General features: G+C 46.2%; 1 protein-coding gene across 3 annotated transcripts in view; it reads right to left on the reverse strand.

Moving 5' to 3' along the window:
- Positions 1-19,437, reverse strand: part of cdk8 (cyclin-dependent kinase 8) — a 174,152-nt gene that overhangs the window by 35,447 nt on the left and 119,268 nt on the right. For all 3 annotated transcript variants that reach the window (XM_038817911.1, XM_038817910.1, XM_038817912.1), the window contains 2 exons: positions 18,260-18,403; positions 591-660 (listed from right to left, as the gene is read on the reverse strand). In XM_038817911.1, the coding sequence (XP_038673839.1) occupies positions 591-660; positions 18,260-18,403 (214 nt within the window). The remainder of the gene's footprint in view (positions 1-590; positions 661-18,259; positions 18,404-19,437) is intronic.

A 19,437-nucleotide genomic window follows, 5' to 3' on the forward strand; every position in this document is an offset into this window, starting at 1 on the left:
TGTTTGAACAATGACGTAAAGGGGGAGGGTGCTATGTATTGAAGTAAAACGTCCCTGCTGGTGGAACGTCAAGTGATCTGTAGTTGCATCAGCAGTGCTTGCGTGGACTTTAGGTCTTCATTTTGTATTGTATGAGCAACATCTCCTGAATAAGCCTTGTATCGTATTTGGAAGAAACCCAAGTGTATGGCACTTCCTTACCTTTTCTCTTTGCAGTACATTGGGAACATAACAGACACCAATTTAAGATAAATGGCAAAAGAACAAATTGCAACATGAGGAATTTTTTTTTAAAATGCAGCGTGTGGTTAGGATTTGGAATGTACTACACGAGAGTGGCAAAGGCAGATTATATTGTGACATTCAAAAGGAAATTAGGCAATCAGCTGAGGAGAACAAATTTGAAAAACTATGGGGATAGGGCAGGGGAGTGGGGTTAGCCGAATTACTCTTGCTGAGAGTCAGCATAGACAAAAGGTCCAATAGGCCTCCTTCTGTGGTGTAATCATTCTGTAATTCTAAAATAGTATAATGTGACTGTACTTTTGCATATAAATTAATTATAGCAGGTAAGTTAAGAATAAACTCACGTATTTCTTCTAAAATCTTTCATCAATGTTGAATGTTCTGGCATTTTTTTAATGTCTTCCCAATCTTTATCTGGCAACAAACCATGAAATAAAATGCATGTTAATTTAAACTACTTCCCATTCATGATTTCAATATGCTTCTGGTTTGCATTACCGACAAATAAAAAGAAACAGCATTATATATAGAATATATGGCATAAAAACAGGACATTAGATCCAACCATTGATAACGGTGTCTATGCTCCAATTGATCTTTCTCCCATCTTTTCTCATTTAAAATTTACTATGGTAGCCATTTATTTCCTTCACGCTCATATGCTTGCTTATCCATCTTCCCCTTAAATATATCAATGCTATTCACTTCAACCTCCCCCTGCGGTAGCAAGTTCTACATTTTTACTACTCTGAGTAAAGCGGTTTCTCCTGAATTCGCTGTTGGATTTCTTTGTGAATCTGGGTTGTTTGCACTTATCTCTGCCTTAAACCAGTAGCAAACAATTACTTTGTGACTACTTGATATCAATGGACTATTAGGCTACTATTTTCTATGCATTCACTCCATCAAAACCTTCCATATTTTAAAGACCTCTATTAGGTTACCCTTATCCCTTTTTTTTGCAAAACAAGAAACACAGCCTGTCAATATTTTCCTGATGCACAGGCCCATAGATTTCTGATATTTCCTTAAAAATCTTCTTTGAAATGAAATGAAAATCGCTTATTGTCACGAGTAGGCTTCAAATGAAGTTACTGTGAAAAGCCCCTAGTCGCCACATTCTGGCGCCTATTCGGGGAGGCTGTTACGGGAATCGAACCGTGCTGCTGGCCTGCTTTCAAAGCCAGCGATTTAGCCCTGTGCTAAACAGCCCCTGCTATTTGGACCCTCTCCAGCACTTATATATCCTTTCTATAGTGGGTGGCAGTAGTGGGTGCCTGGTACTCGCTGCTGGAGGGGGTGGTGGAAGCAGGGACGATAGTGACGTTTAACGGGTGCCTTAATAAATACATGAATATGATGGAAATAAAGGGATACGGACCCCGGAAGAGTAGAAGATTTTAGTTTAGACGGGTAGCATGGTCGGCGCAGGCTTGGAGGGCCGAAGGACCTGTTCCTGTGCTGTCCTTTTCTTTGTTCTATAATATAGCAACCATAACTGTACACAGTAGTCTAAGTGTTGTCTAACCAAAGTTCATTATAAGTTTAATATAACTTCCCTACTTTTCAGTTCCATCCTTTGAGAAACAAAGCCTTATACTCGGTTTGTTTTTCATATGGCCTTGCTAACCTGTACTTGCACTCTGAGATCCCTTTGTTCCTCTACCCCATCTAGATTTGCACTTTCCAATTTCAAAAAAAATCATTTATAGGATGTAGACACCACTGCCCATCCCCAATTGCTCTTGAACAGAGTGGCTTGTTCGGCCATTTCAGTGGGCAATTAAAAGTCAACCACATTGCTGTAGATCTGAAGATATGTGTAGGTCAGAAATGTGAAAGATGGCAATTTCCTTCTCTAAGGGACACAAGTAAACCAGATGGGTTTTTACAACAATCATCAATAGTTTCATGGTCATCATTAGACTTTTTATTCCAGACTTTTATTGAATTCAAATTTCACCATCTGCCATGGTGGGATCGAACATTACTTCCCAGAGCATTACCCCCGGTCTTTGGGTTACTAAACTAGTGAAAATATCTCTGCACCACCGCCTCCCCTTAAATAATAAACACATTAATAAGTGACCTTAATTAATAAATGTTTCCCTGTTCTTCCTATCAAATTAAAATGTATTCACTCATATGTATCTGTGTTGAACTTCATTTGTCAATTATTAGCTTATTCTGCAAATCATGAATTCCTCCTTTAATTTGTTGCAGTCACCCTCAGTACTGATAACCCCCTCAATCTGATGTCAGCCACAAACTTAGAAATAGTATTTTTGTTTCCAAATTCACACGGAAATTATAGCAAAGAAACAAGAAGCACTCAAATTCTTTTTACTTAGAGATTACTGTTTAAATTTAACCCAAAGTTAACAGGAGTGCACAGGCACCTAATTTTAGCACGTTCAGTAACCTTCCTTTTGCATGCTCTCATGCCCATGTTTCCATCCTTGGCCTGCTGCAATCTCCAGTGAAGTGCAAAGATTAGGCACAGTACAGCCCTCAGGACTCAACATTGAGTTAAACAACTTTAGATGTGATCTTTCGCCTTAATCTTGACCTTATTAAAAAAGAAATCCTATACATTTTTGTCTCAATGCAAAAACCCTTTGTTCCCCAACTTCCCCCACTGGGTCATCTGTCACTTGTTCTTAAGATTTGCTACATCTTTGTTACAATCTCTCCCAGCTCCCACTAATCCCATTCCAGCTGTTCCACCCTCCTGATACAGTACAACATACAATACATTTCCCCTCCCTTTCAGTTCCGACGAGTTGGCAAATGGACCTGAAACTTTAACTCTGTTTTCTCTCCCTACAGATGCGATCAGACCTGTATTCTCGGTTTTTGATTCAGATCCCATCATTCGGAGCATTTTGCTTTCATCCTGCTTTTGTGTCCAGTACAGCCAAACTTAAAATAAACTTCAGATTCAGTCTATTAGTCCTAAAGCATGACTTGAAATAACACCAAATTTAAGTAGGGTGAATATAATTTACTTATCTCCTGATCAAAATAACCCACACTATCCTATTGAAGCCGACAACAAAATGGATTTCTGTTGCCAGAATTCGTTGAAACTTGGACTCTATAATGGCACAAAAAACAAGGCAATTCAAAACTTAGTGCGAGACCCAACCAAATGTCGCTGTGCTCTAAAGCAGTGCTTCCTGTACCACAAATGCTACCCCTCAGACTAAAGCATTAAATGCCACTTACAAATGCTTCTTTTTTAAATTAAAGGTCAAAATAATTTTGGCTAAGTGATTACCCATGTGTAGAAAATTAGGAAATTAACATTAAGTCTACTAAAAGTGTGTTCTGAGCACACTAATTCTTGCTACCACACAACAATGTACAGCAGGCATGAGAGAAGGTTAAACTCTTTCCATAGCTACGGTCTTTGCCATATTCTAAATATCAAGTGGGAAGATATGTGTTTTGAACAGTGCTATACAATACTTGAGGAATTCAGGTTGTTCACATTTATCTCAGGCTCACCCAGTGGCGGACAATTAATTGTCCGATATACACTGCACTGTAAACTCTATGATGATACATAATGCCATTTCAGGTTAAACAGCAACCACAAATGTTTGAAACAGTTTCCAGAAACCCAATTAAAGTTGAATTGCTGTAGACCAATTTTAAATTTAAACTGTAGATCAATTGACATCAGCACCATTTATTGTGCACTTATATTGCAAGCCCTCATTCATTACACAATATGTAGTCTGCCGGCATTCTGGACTTGCCCCAATTTAATTGCAAGGAGGAATTCCAAATATTAGTGGCAGCAGTGAAGCAACTGTGAATGTTCAAGACATATTTTTGCTTTTCATTCTCCTGGCTTTTGGCACTACTCAATATAAAAGTAAGATCTGTACAAGTTTTGTCGGCGTATGCAGGTAGACTGAAGTTGATTTGCCCACAAGTGAAACAAAAAGTTGCGTCCAGTTCCACCAGCAGCAGCAGCCATTCTGCTGTCCCACCCAAGATCTTATGTCTCCAGCAGTGCAGAGAGAAATGAGCTTAAGGAGCTGATATCCATGCTACCCAAGGCACAAATACAAGCTTATTTATGTGTTAAGCTGCTGCAATAGGCAGGGCATTGTAATATCATAAAGAAAAGCTTCAGCATAAAGTATTCCATTTATTTTTGTGAAAATAACGTTTCTCTTCCATAATTCCAGGATCTTTCAATTAACTAATCTTTATTTTACTTCTCTAACTAAATCCTGGTATTTCAATTTTTCACGCACATTTGGTAATACTGTAGTGACGTGTGTTATTTCTTGCACACACCCGGTTTTAGCTTTATGCAGAAGTAAGGAATTCGCAACCTGGTCTGAATGCCAATCAAAAATTATTGAGGTGGTTCCGATGTCTCCACATTTCCATTCAACTAGCCCAAGGCACCAGAAGTACCAAAGGCCCTCGATGGCCTTCATGGGCTTTCCCAATACCATATTTCAGTGGCAACATTTAAAATTAGCCAATAAATTAAAGACATCTACATTCCAATATTTTAATATGGATAGGGAAAGTACATTGAACTGAAAATATGGTCAGGGATTTCCAAATCTCGAATCTTCCTTAAGATTCAAAACAGTTGCAAAATTCAGTTTCAAAAAGTCAGCAATGCTGTGAAAGGCTAGAGCCTAAAGGATACTGAAATGCTGTTTATGCTATGTCACATTACATAATGGAAGAGATCAAACATTTTATAACATGTTTATTTTGAAGAATGGAGAACCAAATTTCCCTTGAGGCATCTGGGAGCGAAAGTAGTTAACCTACACTATCTGTTGTTCTCTTTCAAACACATGTTTTGTCCATGCTGTGAGCAGAGCTAATTTCCAGCTACACTATTAAACAGCCAGGAATTTACAAAGACAGTGTAAGGAAAACAAAAGGTAGCTTTAAGGGATTATATTTGTATTGTGAGAAAAACAAAGGCAGTTTTAAGGGAATTAGGTTTGTACTGGCAAACATTAGAAATAAGGTATAGTTTCAAGTGGGTTTAATTTAACATTTTACCCTGTGCCTGACAGGGTAAAACCTAGAGGTCCATCCTGGACAAAGGTGCTTGAATTTGTGCGGGTAGGTTAAGTTCTAACTGCGTTTCTCTTGTACTTAGAGAGGGCTACGGCATGAAGAATAAATGAAAGGCATACACGCATTGGGTGTTGCTTAGCAACTGGGGCCTTGTAAGGTAGAGAAGCTTTTAAATTTATGGTTTAGCTGAATTTGATAGCAGTTGGAGACAAGTAGTGAGAGAGAATATAGGTCTCTTGCTCTGCTAGAAGTAGTTCGCTTTAGAAGCTAAAGAGGGAACATGATGAAGGGGGGGGGGGGGTCCTGAGATGAGACCCCTTAAAACTGGATAGCTAGGATAACAATAGAATAGCTCTGCATAAGTTAGTTTACTGAGGATTGAAACTAATCATAGAAAATGTATCCAGTAATCATTATTAACCATTAAACATGTATTCTTAGAACTTAGCAGTAACAAGCATTTAAACTCCTACTAATAGTAATGGCCACAATGTATGATGGGATTTAAATTGACCACATTCCTAAGACAGACTGAATCAGACAGAAGTAATGTGGTCAGCAACAACAGTCAGTTCAATAAGCAGTTCTTATCAGCAGCTCCAGCATCCTGCGCTCAGACAGACAATGGTATGAGCAGGGACCACACGAAGGTAAAAGAAATGGGAGTAGAAAAGAAACAGCAGATGCGAAAAACAACAGATGGTCAGATGAGGCTACATTACGAGTGATCACACGGTCACTAGGCTGCCTAAAGTAAAATTCATTGGTCACGGTAAAATCTGCAGCAACAAGGATTGGATCAAGTCCAACTGGGGAGCAGGGGTTGCTGACTTTTGGAAATTGTACAACTGTTGATACCGAAGCATTGTAAAGCAGAGTGGTTTTGGCGTTTATCCAAATCACTCTCCCTCGTACGTTGAACCAAGCTTGGAAAGTAAAGCCGTCTTAGCCAGAGTTGCTGTCTCCGCGAGTCTGTGTGTTAGCTGAACTCAATTAGGTGGGGAACCACCCACCCAACTTTGTGTCATCTGTAGATTTGGAGATATTACATTTTGTTCTCTCATCTAAATTATTAATATATATTGTGAATAGCTGGGGTCCCAGCACCAATCCCTGCAGTATCCCAGTAGTCACTGCCTGCCATTTGGGAAAGAAAACGTTAATTCCTACTCTTTGTTTCCTGTCTGCCAACCAGTTTTCTATCCATCTCGGTACACAACCCCTAATCCCATGTGCTTTAATTTTACACGCTAATCTCTTATGTAGGATTTTGTCGCAAGCCTTCCGAAAGTTCAATATATACCACATCAACTGGTTCCCTCTCATCAACTCTACTAGTTACATACTTGAAGAATTCCAGTATATTTGTCAAGCATGATTTCCCTTTCATAAATTCATGCTGACTCTGTACGATCCTGCCACTATTTTCTCAGTGCTCTGATTTAAAATCTTTGATAATGGAGTCTTGAATTTTCCCTACGACCGACACAGGCGTACTGATCTATAATTCACTGTTCTCTCTTTATCTCCCTTTTTAAATAGTGGGGGTACATTAGCTACCCTGCAATCTGTAGGAACTGTTCCAGAGTTCACAGAATCTTAGAAGATGACCACCAATATATCCGCTATTTCGAGATCAACTTCCTTAAGTGCTCTGGGACGTAGATTATCAGGCCTCGGGGATTTACCAGCCTTCAATTTCCCATCAATTTTCCCAACACCATTTCTTCACTAATTTTTAAAAAAAAATAATTTTTATTAAGATTTTCACAAAATATAAACAAAACAATATTAACTAAACAACCATAGTAAAACCAAAGAACAAACCACCCCCCCCCCCCCCCCCCCCCCCCCCACAGCAACTACAAAAACAAAAAAAGAAAACAACAAAAAGGCAAGAGATAACACCCGCCACATCCAACAAACCCATGTACACAATTCTCCCTCCCACCGAACCATCTTCGCCCCCAAAGAACCTGCTCATCCCCGTCCCGGTCATATGAGCCCTATGCAGCACTTTGAACTGTATGAGGCTAAGCCTCGCACAAGAAGAGGAGGAGTTCACCCTTTCCAGGGCATCCGCCCACGTCCCCTCCTCAAACCCCTCACCCAGCTCCTCTTCCCATTTACCCTTCAGCTCCACCACCGAGGCCTCATCCACCTCCTGCATAACATGATACACGTCCGAAATCTTCCCTCCACCAACCCACACCCCCGAGAACACCCTGTCCCGACTCCCTCAGCGCCATGGCCAGGGGCTCAATTGCCAACGCAAAGAGCAAGGGGGACAGGGGACACCCCTGCCTCGTCTCCCGGTGCAGCCGAAAGTACTCCGACCTCCTCCTCCGGGCCTCATAGAGCACCCTCACCCAACGGACAAACCCCTCCCCAAACTCAAACCTTTCCAACACCTCCCACAGATACCCCCACTCAACCCTATCAAAGGCCTTCTCTGCGTCTAATGCCACCACTATCTCCGCTCCCCCTTCCACAGCCGGCATCATAATGACATTCAGAAGCCTTCGTATGTTGGTATTCAACTGCCTTCCCTTTACAAACCCCGTCTGGTCCTCGTGAATGACCCCGGGCACACAGTCCTCTATCCTTGTGGCCAAGATCTTCGCCAACAGCTTGGCGTCTACATTTAGCAGCGAGATCGGCCTATATGACCCACACTGCAGGGGGTCCGTGTCCCGTTTAAGGATCAAGGAAATCAGCGCCCGTGACATAGTTGGGGGCAAAGCCCCCCCCCCCCCCCCCCCCTCCCTTGCCTCGTTAAAGATCCGAACCAACAGGGGGCCCAACAGGTCCGCATACATTTTATAAAATTCGGCCGGAAACCCATCCGGCCCCGGCGCCTTCCCCGACTGTATGCTGCCAATCCCAGTGACCAGTTCCTCCAGCTCAATCGGCGCCCCAGTTCCCTCCACCTGCCCCGCCTCCACCTTCAGGAAGCACCCCATTCCCCCCCCTCCACCGGGGGTTCAGACCGGTACAATTCCCCATAAAAGTCCCTAAAGACCCCATTAACGTCTACCCCCCTCCGCACCACCATCCCATCTCTATCCTTCACTCCCCCAATCTCCCTGGCCGCGTCTCACTTTAAGAGCTGGTGTGCCAGCATCCTACTCGCCGTCTCCCCGTATTAATACACTGCTCCCTGTGCTTTCCTCCACTGAGCGTCCGCCTTTCTGGTGGTCAGTAGATCGAACCTGGCCTGAAGGCTACGCCGCTCCCCCAGTAATCCTTCCTCCGGAGCCTCCGCATATCTCCTGTCCACCCTCACCATCTCCCCCACCAATCTCTCCCTCTCTCTCTGCTCTCCCCATGGGTTCGGATGGAAATCAACTCCCCTCTAATCACCGCTTTCAATGCCTCCCAGACCGTCTGCACTCGGACCTCCCCGTTATCGTTGGCCTCAAGGTACCTCTTGATACACCCCCGAACCCTCCCGCCCACCACTCATCTGCCAGCAGCCCCACCTCCAAGCGCCAGAGCGGGCGCTGGTCCCTCTCCTCCCCCAGCCTGAGGTCCACCCAGTGCGGGGCATGATCCGAAATGGCTATGGCAGAGTATTCGGCATCCTCCACCCTCGAAACCAGCCCCCTGCTCAGGACAAAAAAAATCGATCCTGGAATAGGCCTCATGTACATGGGAGAAAAACGAATACTCCCTGGCCCTTGGCCTCGCAAACCTCCAGGAATCCACCCCTCCCATCTGATCCATAAACCCCCTCAACACCTTAGCCACCGCCGGCCTCCTACCCGTCCGGGACCTGGATCGATCCAATGGGGGATCCAGCACCGTGTTGAAGTCCCGCCTCCAGATCCGGAATTCGGCCCAACATGCGCCGCAAAGACCCCGCATCGTCCCAGTTCGGGGCGTAGACATTCACCAGCACCACCTGCTCCCCCTGCAGCTTACCACTCACCATCACATACCTCCCGCCACTGTCAGCCATCACATTTGACGCCTCAAACGACACCCTCTTTCCCACCAGGATTTCCACCCCCCGATTCTTCGCATCCAGCCCTGAATGAAATACTTGGCCCACCCATCCCTTCCTCAGTCGACCCTGGTCCGCCACCTTCAGGTGCGTCTCCTGGAGCATGGCCACATCCGCCTTCAGCCCGTTCAAGTGCGTAAACACCCGGGCCCGTTTGACCGGCCCATTCAGCCCCCTCACAATCCAAGTTATCAGCCGGATCAGAGGGCTCCCTGCCCCCCTCCCCTGCTGACTAGCCATAACCCATCCCGTGCCCCCCACTGGCCAGCGCCCCCCGCCCGGCCTGTCCCCCACGGCGGCAACCCTTCTCCTCCTCCCCCCTCCCCCCCCCCCCGCCAGTACACTCCAGCTCCTTCCTGGCCATTTCAGCAGCAACCCGGTAACCCCCCCCCGGGGCTAGGACCCCTCCCAGCCACGCCCCCCCCCCCCCTCAATAGCACTCCCGTGAGCTAGCTAACTTCTGCGCTGACCCCGGCGACTCCCGCCACACCTCCGACCCCTCCCCACGTGGGGCTACTCCTCCTCCTCCGTGCCCACCAGCAGGCCCCCCCTCGCGCGGGAAAATAAAAACAAGCAAAGGCCCGCGCTTCTCAGCCCTGACCCCGCCCGCAGCGCGGGAAACAAGAGGAAAGCCCGCGCTTTCGCCCTGCCCAACCCCGCCTCCTCTAGGACAGCTCCCATTGCCGATCCCCACCACCAGCTCCCCGCACTCCCAGTTTACTTCCCTGCCCGAACCCGTCCACCAGACCCATACAAAAAGACCTCACCCCACCCACCCTGAAGCCAACACACATCCTGCATGAAACAAAGAACCCCTCCTCCAAAAAATAGACACAGTTACATTTACATACAAAACCCCCATCCCTGACCCTCAGTTTGAGTCCAATTTCTCGGCCTGCACAAAGGCCCACGCCTCCTCCGGGGACTCGAAATAATTGTGACGGTCCTTGTAGGTGACCCACAGACGCGCCGGCTGCAACATGCCAAACTTCACACTCTTTCTGTGGAGCACCGCCTTCGTCCGGTTGTACCCAGCCCTCCGCTTAGCCACCTCCGCACTCCAGTCCTGGTAGATCCGCACCACCGTGTTCTCCCACTTGCTGCTCCGCTCCTTCTTGGCCCACTGAAGCACGCACTCCTGGTCAACGAACCGGTGGAACCGCACCAACACCGCCCGCGGCGGCTCATTCGGCTTGGGCCTCCTGGCCAGTATTCTGTGGGCCCCCTCCAGCTCCAGGGGCCCCTGGAAGGACCCAGCTCCCATCAGCGAGTTCAACAAAACGACCACATAGGCCGCCAGGTCCGACCCCTCCAGCCCCTCCGTGAGGCCCAGGATCCGTAAATTTTTTCCGCCTCGACCGGTTCACCATCTCCTCTAACCGCTCCTGCCATTTTTTATGAAGCGCCTCGTGCATCTCCACCTTCCCTGCGAGTGCCGCGGCCTCATCCTCTCTTTCGGAGGCTTGCTGCTGCAGCTCCCGGATTGCGGCCCCCTGGGCTGTCTGAGTCTCCAGCAGCATACCGGTGGTAGCCTTCAGCGACTCCAACAGCTCCCACCTTAAGCTCCCGAAAGCAGCGCTGAAGAGTCTCCTGCTGCTCCTGCACCCACTGCCTCCACTCCTCGAGGGCTCTGCCGACCGCCATTTTGTTTTCCTTCCCCCGCTTTTCCAGAGGCGCTGCCACCGCTTTTCTGCTCGCCCCACTCCTGGTCCGGTCCATAGAACCCTGGGTATCTACTGCAGACCCTTTCCCACGTCGGGAATCGTCAATCAAGCAGTGCTGGGGGCCCTAAAAGAGCCCAAAAGTCAGTTTCTAGCGGGAGCTGCCGAACGTGCGGCTCAGCTCCGCATAGCCGCAACCGGAAGCCCCATTTCTCCACTAATATTGATTTCCGGGTTATTTATTGTGTGCTAAAGGAACATTGTACTAATGAGACCATTGTAGATTAAGATGTGCGTTGTAATCAGTGTTAATCCAAAAACCTGTGCGGAATTGTTAAACTAAGTGAGGAGTAAAGGAGTATTGTACTGTAATCCAATTTTTAAAAAATGTTTCATGAACATTTTATTTCTTGTTGTTAAAACTAATTAGTGGTCCTGTGACTCTGTTCCTCCACGTTATATGAAAAAAAAACGTTATGGTTTTTTGAGCCAGGGTTTCATTCTGGGATCTTCCGGAGTCCAGTTATAACATCTACTGGGATCATAGCAGCATTGAAAAACATTACAAATATGGTATAGTTTTAAGTGGGTTTGATTTAATGTTTCTGTACCTGGAAGGATAAAACCTATAGTTTCATACTGGACAAAGGTGTTTTGTATGTGTGGGGATTGGTTTCAATTCCAATTGTGATTATATTGTGCTTAGAGAGGGTTACAGTGTGAAGAGTAAATAGCAGGGAGCCGTTGTTTAGACTGGATTTCAGAATGCAAACTGCCAAGAGAAAGCATTATCACGAGAGAAGATTTAAAGCGTGTTTTTGGGGTAGAGCTTGGAATCTCTCACGTGACAATCATCTGCGGGGATTTGGAGGAGAAAACCCCCAAATTTATTTAGGTTAAGAGCAGAGGGTGTGTATTTGACTACAGCCAGTCTGCGTGCTTAAAAGGGACAATGTGTTAATGAAAATGAAAATCGCTTATTGTCACAAGTAGGCTTCAATGAAATTACTGTGAAAAGCCCCTAGTCGCCACATTCCGGCGCCTGTCCGGGGAGGCTGGTACGGGAATCGAACCGTGCTGCTGGCCTGGTCTGCTTTAAAAGCCAGCGATTTAGCCTGGTGAGCTAAACCAGCCCCTAATGAAATGAAAATCGCTTATTGTCACGAGTATGCTTCAATGAAGTTACTGTGAAAAGCCCCTAGTCGCCTGTTCGGGGAGGCTGGTACGGGAATCGAACCGTGCTGCTGGCCTGCTTGGTCTGCTGTAAAAGCCAGCGATTTAGCTCAGTGAGCTAAACCTGCCCCTTAATGAGATCATTGTAGTTTATGATGTACTTTGCAATCCATGTTAATCTTAAAATTAGTGTGTATTTGGTAAACAGAGGGGGAAGGAAAGGAATATTGTGTAATAATGCAGACTTCATGGGCCAAATGGCCTCCTTCTGCTCCAGGAGGTTGCAAATAGCTTCTAAGCCAGCGATTGAACTAATGTAGGCCAGTTTAGAAAAATGGAAAAGCAGCAAAACATTGAATTTTTGCAGATATTCAGAGTATAGAACAATTTAATTCCTTGCTGCTAGGTTTAGCTAACAAAAATATTCCATAGCCTACATGTTTATGAATGCTAATAGAAAAAATAGGCTACTTGTAAAATTTGTAACCAACATTGTTATATCAAATGTACTAAATTTCAAATATCCAACAATTCTGCACATGCAGCATGAATTCCACATAGAAGACTGCTCCACCATTGATGTGTAGAAATAGGTGACATAAAAACTGTCGTACCCCACTCGGGGCACACGAGACAGGTTTGATTATAGTCGAGGAGTATGCTCTCTCCTGTTAACTATGGGAGGGCGATTTTTGTATACAAGGGCGGCATGGTAGGACAGTGGTTAGCACTGTTGCTTCACTGCACTCGGAGCCCAGGTTCGATTCCCGGCTTGGGTCACTGTTTATGCGGAGTCTGCACGTTTGCCCAGTGTCTGAGTGGGGTTTCCTCCGGGTGCTTCAGTTTCCTCCCACAAGTCCCGAAAGACATGCTGTTAGGTAATTTGGACATTCGGAATTCTCCCTCGGTGTACCCGAACAGAAGCCGGAATGTGGCGACTAGGGGATTTTCACAGTAACTTCATTGCAGTGTTAATGTAAGCCTACTTGTGACAATAAACATTATTATTATTAAGAAGGTTGGTCTGACTATAACAGGCCTCCAGGGAGAGAAAGGACAGGTGAAGCCTTAACGGGTCCCGTGTGTGTATACAAATTTCTGTTGTGAATAAACCAGTACTTTATTTTTACTCGACTGACTCTGTTGTCTTTACTAAACTGGTGACGAGGATCAACTGGAAGCTGTCGACGAGCACCTCTACCGCCTATTGCTACTTTGCTTGCTTTGGACTGAGGTACTTCTTGCTCGCTCACTCTGCCTGCATTTGGACGGTTGGATGCTTTTGACCCTGCAATAGAGTCCTGGCCCAATACGCAGCTCATCTCCACTTTTTCTTCAGGGCGAATAATATTACTGAAAATGAACGCCAGACAGTAATTCTGCTGATGTGCGGTGCACATACTTTCGGGATTATTTGGGGCATTAAATTTCTGGTGGCACCAGACACTGTTGCGTAGACCAATTAATTGACTTGGTGGGGAACCAATTCAATCTGACGCCCTCTAGCATTGTACAGAGGTACAGATTTAATATGGCGGTGCAAGCGGAGTCAGTTGCTGAATATATCCCCCGGCTACATAAAATTAGCTGACACAATGGCATGGTGAGGGACCATTTAGTTTGTGACATTAATGACCCTGACATTCTGAAACATCTGCTTGGTGAAGGTGCCCTGACTTTTCAGCAGTCATTACAAATTGCTCTCTCTCAGGAAAGCACAGTTGGGGAGTACAAGAGCTGCAGGCAATGTAAGTCAATGTCCCTCACTGTAGGACAGTGGCCTTGTGATCAGAAGCAACATCGAACACCCTCTCTGGACTCTGACAGGGCTGATGGCGCCCCCAAGCAAGTGTGGCTACTACTAGCGCCCGCTGCAGTGCCCCTATGATAGACATCACCTTGCCCGCACGGATCGTGCCAACCGCCGACCCCAAACTTGCGCCCACCATGCTGTCGACCGCGAAGAGGCTGACAGAGACTTGGAAATACAACTGAACTGCAAGGCCATGCCCAGACTGGCTCCTGTCTATGCTCTGGTGAACATCAATAGTCACCTTCCCTGACAATTCTGTACCAGACCTCGGAAAGATAAAAGGTGCCGTAGCAAAGATCTGGGTTGACCCGCAGGCCAAACCTCATTTTTTCAGAGCGCGGCTGGTCTCCCACGCACTTGTGGGAAAGGTCGAGGATGAATTGAAGCTTTTGGAGGGCCTTGGAACCATTCGGCCGGTTCAGTTCGACGACTGGGCAACGCCAGTGATACTGGTCATGAAACCGAACCTGTGCAGCAATTATGAGCTTACCGTTGATATGGCATCTCATCTAGATCATTACCCATTCCCCCATTTTGAGGAAATCTATGCCACTTTGGTGGGATGTTCCATCTTTACCAAACTGAACACGCGTAACGCGTACTTGCAGCTCAAGCTCCATGAAGCCTCCAGAAGGTTTGTCGCAATCAATACCCATAAGGCTTGTACGAATATACTTATTTCCCCTTCCACGGCTTCTCTTCAGCCTGCGCCATCTTTCAGTGCATAATTATAGAGGAGATTCTACATGGCCTTTCCAGAGTAGCAGTCAACTTTGATGGGCACAATTTGAGGCCGAACATTTTCAAAATTTGGAAGAAGTGCTGCAACGCTTTCCTGAGTATGGTGTCCAATTCCTTGGGGAGAAATGTTTGTCTCAAGCAAGGGACATAGTTTATTTGATGTACTGGGTCGACCACGATGGCCTCCACCCGATGGCTGACAGGGTGCAAGCTGTCAATTGGGCTCTGACGCTGATGAATGCGAAGGAGCTCCGTTCATTTTTGGACCTAGTTAATTATCATGGGTGCTTCCTGCCGAATTGGCCACAACCCTGGGCCTCCCTCCACTGATTGCTGCAGAAGGGCAGGCCTTGGTTGTGGGGTGCAGCACAAGACTCTGCTTTCCAATTGGTGAAGCAGGTGTTTGTTTCCTCCAAAATGTGTACACATCACAATGCCGCCAGGCCCCTATACTTGACATGAGACCCTCACCATATTTTGATTTGTTTATTGTCTTGAGTATCGAGGTACAGTGAAAAGTATTTTTCAGCGGCAGATCAAACAGATCATTTCATACATGATAAAAAACGTAACAGGGCAACACATGGTACGCCTTGTACATACATAGACACAGACATCGGGTGAAGCATATAGGAGTTGCAGTATTAGTCACATCGGTCCATAAGAGGGTTGTTCACGAGTCTGGTAACAGGGAAGAAGCTGTTTTTGAATCTATTCATGTGAGTTCTCAGACTTTTGTATCTCCTGCCCGATGGGAGAAGTTGGAAGAATGAGTGAGCTGGGTGGGAGTGGTGTTTGATTATGCTGCCTGCTTTCCCAAGGCAGCAGCGGGAAGTGCAGAGTCAATGGATGGCAACGTGTTTGTGTGATGGGACTGGGCAGTGTTCACAACTCTGAAGTTTCTTGCGGTCTTAGGCCGATCAGTTGCCTTACCAGGCTCTGATGCAGCCCGATAGGATGCTTTCTATGGTGCACCTGTAAAAGTTGGTAAGAGTTAATGTGGACATGCTGAATTTCCTCAGCAAGTATAGGCATTGTTGTGCTTTCTTGGTCATAGTGTTGACGTGGGTGGGCTAGGACAGATTTTTGCTGATGTGCACGTCTAGGAATTTGAAGCTGTCAACCATCTTTACCTCAGTCCTGCTCATGCTGACAGCGGTGTGTACAGTACTTTGCTTCCTGAAGTCAATGATCAGCTCTTCAGTTTTGCTGGCATTGAGCAATAGGTTGTTGTTTTATCACTCCATTAGATTCTCTATCCCCTCCTGTATTCCGACTCGTCATTGTTTGAGATCCGAGCCACTACATTTGAGTCGTCAGCAAACTTGTAGATGGAGTTGGAGCCAGATTTTGCCACTCAGTCGTGCATGCATAACAAGTATGGTAGCAGGCTAAGTGCGCAGCCTTGCAGGGCCGCGGTATTGAGGACTATCGTGGAGGTGTTGTTGTTTAGTCATACAGATTATGGTCTATGGGTCAGAAAGTCCCATATGGGCTTGGTGCAGTGTTCTCACACTGCATGGGTGACAGCGTCAATCAGCCCATTGCTTATGCCTCTAGAACTCTAACGGCCACAGAGCGCAACAATGCTGATATTGAAAAAGACCGCATCTTCAGGATCAAGTGCTTTCACCAGTGTGTATGGTCATCATTTTCTTATTATAAACGGACGACAAACTAATGCTGGGCCTGTTTCAGAAAGACAAAGCAATACTGCCGATTGCCTCGCCCCACATACAAAGGTGTGCCGTTCTTTCAACGGCACATCAATACTCCTTTGAGCATCACCCCGGAACTTCGATTGCGCTCATTGATGCTTTGAGTCGCCTTCCATTTCCAGAGCAGGCAGGAGACCACTCCACCTCCCCCTCACCCCCTCCACCACAAAGTCGGACCAAGTCATGACGGTCCTTAATTTCATGGACTTCCTGCCAGCGACGGCTACCTGCATCCGCAACTGGATGCAGTAAGATCCCATTTTATCCAAAGTTAGACATTTGATTTTGACCAGTGGGCCACGTCAACATCTGCCCGTGGAGCTGAAAGGCTTTTTCAACAAAGATGGTAGAGCTGACCGTTAAGGATGGTGTTCTCCTCTAGGGTATCAGGGTCGTCGTTCCAGAGAAAGGTCCGCTGCTGATCTTGAAGGACCTTCATGCTGCGCACCCAGAAGTTACCAAGTAGAAAATGTTGGCCCGGAGTTATGTCTGGTGGCTCGGCATAGATGCGGACATAGAGTTGCTCGCTCAACGCTGCCCTGTCTGTCAGGCCCACCAGAAACTCCCCAGTGGCAGCGCCCCTACACCCGTGTGAGCGCCTTGGGCACCCCGGGTCCGTATTCATGCAGATTTCATCAGGCCTTTCTGGGCTCTATGTTCCTGATGATCATCGAAGCGCACTCAAAATGGTTGGAGGTACACCGAATGTCGTCCATCTCCTCTCGCGCCACCCTCAACCAGCCACATGACTCTCTTTCCACGCACAGGTTGCTGGAGATCCTGCAACAGACCACAGGGCCTCGCTCACTAGCGAGGAATCTGCCGCCTTCATGAAGACGAACGGTGTCTGACATATCCACACAGCACCTAGTCACTCCGCAAATGGGTTGGTGAAACGTGCTGTCCAGACTCAAAATGGGGCCTGAGAAACCGTCCACTGGATCGGTGGACACCAGGCTGACTCGGTTTCTTTTCTCGTATCGCATCGCTCTGCATCCAGTCATGGGAGTAGCCCTGGCCGGGCTGTGACGGTGACGATGGATCACCGTCTTTGCACTTGTTATTGCCCCCCGACATCGACGGTAACGTGTGCAGCTCGCAAGAAATGCAAAGATATTGCTCACACTGGCGTGGCCCGCAGTGCTATTTGACACTTTGGCGAGGGCCCCTGCGGGCTTCCAGGGTTAGACCGGTCCCGTCTCATATCAGGTCCTTGTGCGCGGGCAATTAATGAAAAGGCACCTTGATCATATTTGTGCCCATTCTTCCACTGTTCCGCAGTCCCATCGGTGGTCCCCGCCTGCAGTCTGACGGACCACCAGAATGCCTGTCTATGAGCAATTGGCCCCGCTACTGCCAAATCCATCGCCTCTGCTGCCTGCTCTGCTACGCCCATCTTATTCTTCTGATGTGTGGTCCTCGGATTCCAATATGGATACGCAGACTCGGAGGTCTTGTCGTCACCCGGCCGCACCCTGCAGGTTCTCCACCCCGGCGTTCCAATCGCAAGAGACGTTCTCTGGAAGGGGGTGGTGGAAAGAGGGGTGTAGTATTCTGCACGGGGCACATGGGACAGGGTTGATTATGGTCCTTGTGTGGCTCAAGGAGGGTATACACCACAGGGCAGAGATTGTTAAATGCAAGATTGGCCTAATTAGAACAGGCCTCCAGAGAGAGAAAGGACCGGTGAAGCCGAACTGGTTCCTGTGTGTGCATATACGTTTCTGTTGTGAATAAACGAGTACTCTATTTTTACTTGACTGACTCCGTTGCCTTTACTAAAAAAGCACCTTAAATTCACCTGAGGTCAGGTCAGTCAAGATTCCAAACTTACCCGCTGGAAATCCCATTACATTGAATATCCTATCCAGCTGGTCATGGTGATAAGGGTTACTAGTCTTGATATCCTCTTGACGACAATGAAAAATAGGCTCAGATGTTAGCAGTTCAGCAAATATGCAGCCAATAGCCCAAATATCTAATAAAATAGAAAAAGAGACCAGTAAAAAAATGGACAAAACAGGCAACCTGGAACTTGGCAACTTCTGAAGATCAGAGAGCATGTTCGCTTTTGAGCTTGATCACTTAGAAATGTTACCCGAACTTTCATATATATGACAACAGAATTTGAGAGACTGCTAACAAATGAAACAAGCTTCATTCTGGAAAAAAAAGGGATATTCTGTATTTCAAAGCAGCAATGTAATCAGAGCTATGTACTAATATAATTGAAGTACGATGTTATAAATACAAACTGTGAGATACAAGTTGTGGATTGTAACTTAGAAAATTTTCTTTGTTGAGCGGCATGGTGGCCCAGTGGTTAGCACTGCTGCCTCACAGCGCTGAGGATCCGGGTTAGATCCCGGCCCCGGGTCACTACCCGTGAGAAGTTTTCAGATTCTCCCAGTGTGTGCATGGGTCTCAACCCCAACACCCAAAGTTGCGCAGGGTATGTGAATGGGCCACGCTAAATTGGCCCTTAATTGGAAAAAAAATAATTGGTTACTTTAAAATTTATTTTTAAAAAAAGAAAATTTTCTTCGTAATTACAAATTCAGAATTATGAGACATCCATTTTTTAAAAATTCAAACAACTTTGTCTTATTTTAACTTTGAAAGACTTTAGCAGATTCTTAAATCATAAATTAAGGCTGAGCATCCCTTACAAATGAAAAAATAAAATAATTAAATTTGGAAACATACAAGTTTTATATTTTAAACTGTATTGTCAATAGTAAATTAAATGAAACAAGCTTAAGATTTCACTTTGCAAATGAATGATGTACATCTTTTGGTCATTCAGTAAGAGCAAGCTTTGCTACTTGAATTAAGTTTCACGACAAAACAGCACTCTGCTGTTCACTTTTCTTGCACTTAGAAATGCATGTGTATAGGTCTTTGAATACATTTTCATTCGAAATTCTGTTTCCTAATTTTCCAGTATATATTACCTGGACAGCATAAAAACCTTAAAACTGGATACCTAATGTTATGCATATTCATTAACTT

This window comes from Scyliorhinus canicula, chromosome 14 (assembly GCF_902713615.1).
Source record: "Scyliorhinus canicula chromosome 14, sScyCan1.1, whole genome shotgun sequence".
Classification (NCBI taxonomy): Eukaryota; Metazoa; Chordata; class Chondrichthyes; order Carcharhiniformes; family Scyliorhinidae; genus Scyliorhinus; species Scyliorhinus canicula.